Genomic DNA, 1,639 nt, shown 5'->3' on the forward strand with positions numbered 1-1,639 from the left:
CATCTTGATGTTTCGGGACCCCACTTTGGGTCCCGACCCCTACTTTGGGAAACACTGGAATACAGCAAGCATTTTCAACGAAAGAGCGATCTAAATCCTGATTTTATTCATCAGAATTGACTAAATCGTGTTCTTTAATCCCCAATTAAAAATATAGAAATTTGCTAAATTTATTTCAATAAAAGTGAAACCTGCAAAAACACTTTTAAACTTCTGGATCTAGATTAATTTACACATCCATTTCCAGCAACAAATCTGACTACTTTGTTTAATTTAAGTATTTAATGCTTAGTTTATTGTTGAGCAGGTAAAAAGGAAAAATATTTTTGGCCCTCAGGTCCTTCTGACTTCATGATTTCAGCCCATGTGACAAAATGTTTGGACACCCCTGGATTGCAAATGTGAAACACAATGTGAGCCAACACTGSAGAGGTTTTATGGGATAAATTAAACCTCCACAGAACTGATGCACAGTACTAAGATTTGCACAATGAAATACAGGACGTGTGATAAAAGGATGAGAGAGGTCCTACACACCACAAGTGCTACATCAGGAGATATTAAAATGGCGGACAGCAGGAAGAAACTTGGCAAACAGTCATATTAAAACAAAAATATCGTGCAWCAAGACGTGGTTCAAGTCATTTGTAAAAGGCAATTCCACCCAGATGTGATAAACAAACTGGTAGCTTGAAGTTTGATGCATTAAACAGCACATCTCCAGGGGTTAGCATGGGCTACATGTTAGCATAGTTACCTGCTTTGCGCCTCGCTGGGTCTGGGCTCKGCTCCGCTGGTTGTTCTGCAGGGGYCCCAGCACCGTTCTGTTGCTGGAGGCTTGTTTGGGTGGAAGGTTCTCCTGGTTTTCCGAACYAGCTCGGGGTTTAGGCGCGCCTCTGAGCCGAGCAGGCATGTTGTTCTCCTGGTTGGGGAGCTCAGAAGCCGCGCTTGCTTGTCTGCTAACTCCTGACATGTTTGTTCTTTCTTTCCTCCCCGACTAAAACTCCTCCTCACTAAAATCAAAACAACGCTGCAACCGCCGTATGTCGGACCTCAATCAGCAAATAAAAGACGGCGGATGAGTGGAAGTGAGGGAAGACTTTTAGCTGTAATTCAAACTAAACAATCACAACTTGTTGTTGAGATGGCAACAATACTTAGAACTGCAGCGCTAAAACAAATAAAAACAAAACGCGCACATTTGGCAGCAGGTTGTTAATAAGCAGGAAAAAATGAAGATCAAGTTAACATTTTTTTCTTTCTTTTCAGAGTTTAGAATTTGGTTCCAACCCGCAGAAGTAGCTAACCTCGATCCATAGAAGAAACATAAAGCGACGTCGCTTTCTCAGTTCAAGTAGCCCGCGACGATTGAAACCAGCCAATCACAGAACGAAGAGGTATCGACGTCATGTAAGTACGGGAGCCGAGTTGGGGCATTATTGCTATGATTGGAAATTCAAAACCGGTTTGAAAGTGGTCAACTTTAAATGAGACGTTACCAGACACAGTACTACATGAACTCATTTTTCTAAAATCATTGAGTTTTTGGTTTGTTGAAAAAAAATAAAACAAAACTTTGAATAAAAAAAAAATCTTTGAGTTTTTGATTGATATCACACACACACACGTTATATATATA

At 40.6% G+C, this 1,639-nt stretch overlaps 1 protein-coding gene across 1 annotated transcript in view; it reads right to left on the bottom strand.

The window, feature by feature from the left end:
• Positions 1-1,350, bottom strand: part of ccna2 (cyclin A2) — a 5,623-nt gene extending 4,273 nt beyond the window's left edge. Inside the window, exon 1 of the mRNA XM_014020253.1 lies at positions 758-1,350. Within this exon, the coding sequence (XP_013875707.1) occupies positions 758-973 (216 nt within the window). The 5' untranslated portion in view covers positions 974-1,350. The remainder of the gene's footprint in view (positions 1-757) is intronic.
• Between the last annotated feature and the right edge of the window lie 289 nt (positions 1,351-1,639).

This window comes from Austrofundulus limnaeus, unplaced genomic scaffold (genome assembly GCF_001266775.1).
Source record: "Austrofundulus limnaeus strain Quisiro unplaced genomic scaffold, Austrofundulus_limnaeus-1.0 Scaffold246, whole genome shotgun sequence".
Lineage (NCBI taxonomy): Eukaryota > Metazoa > Chordata > Actinopteri > Cyprinodontiformes > Rivulidae > Austrofundulus > Austrofundulus limnaeus.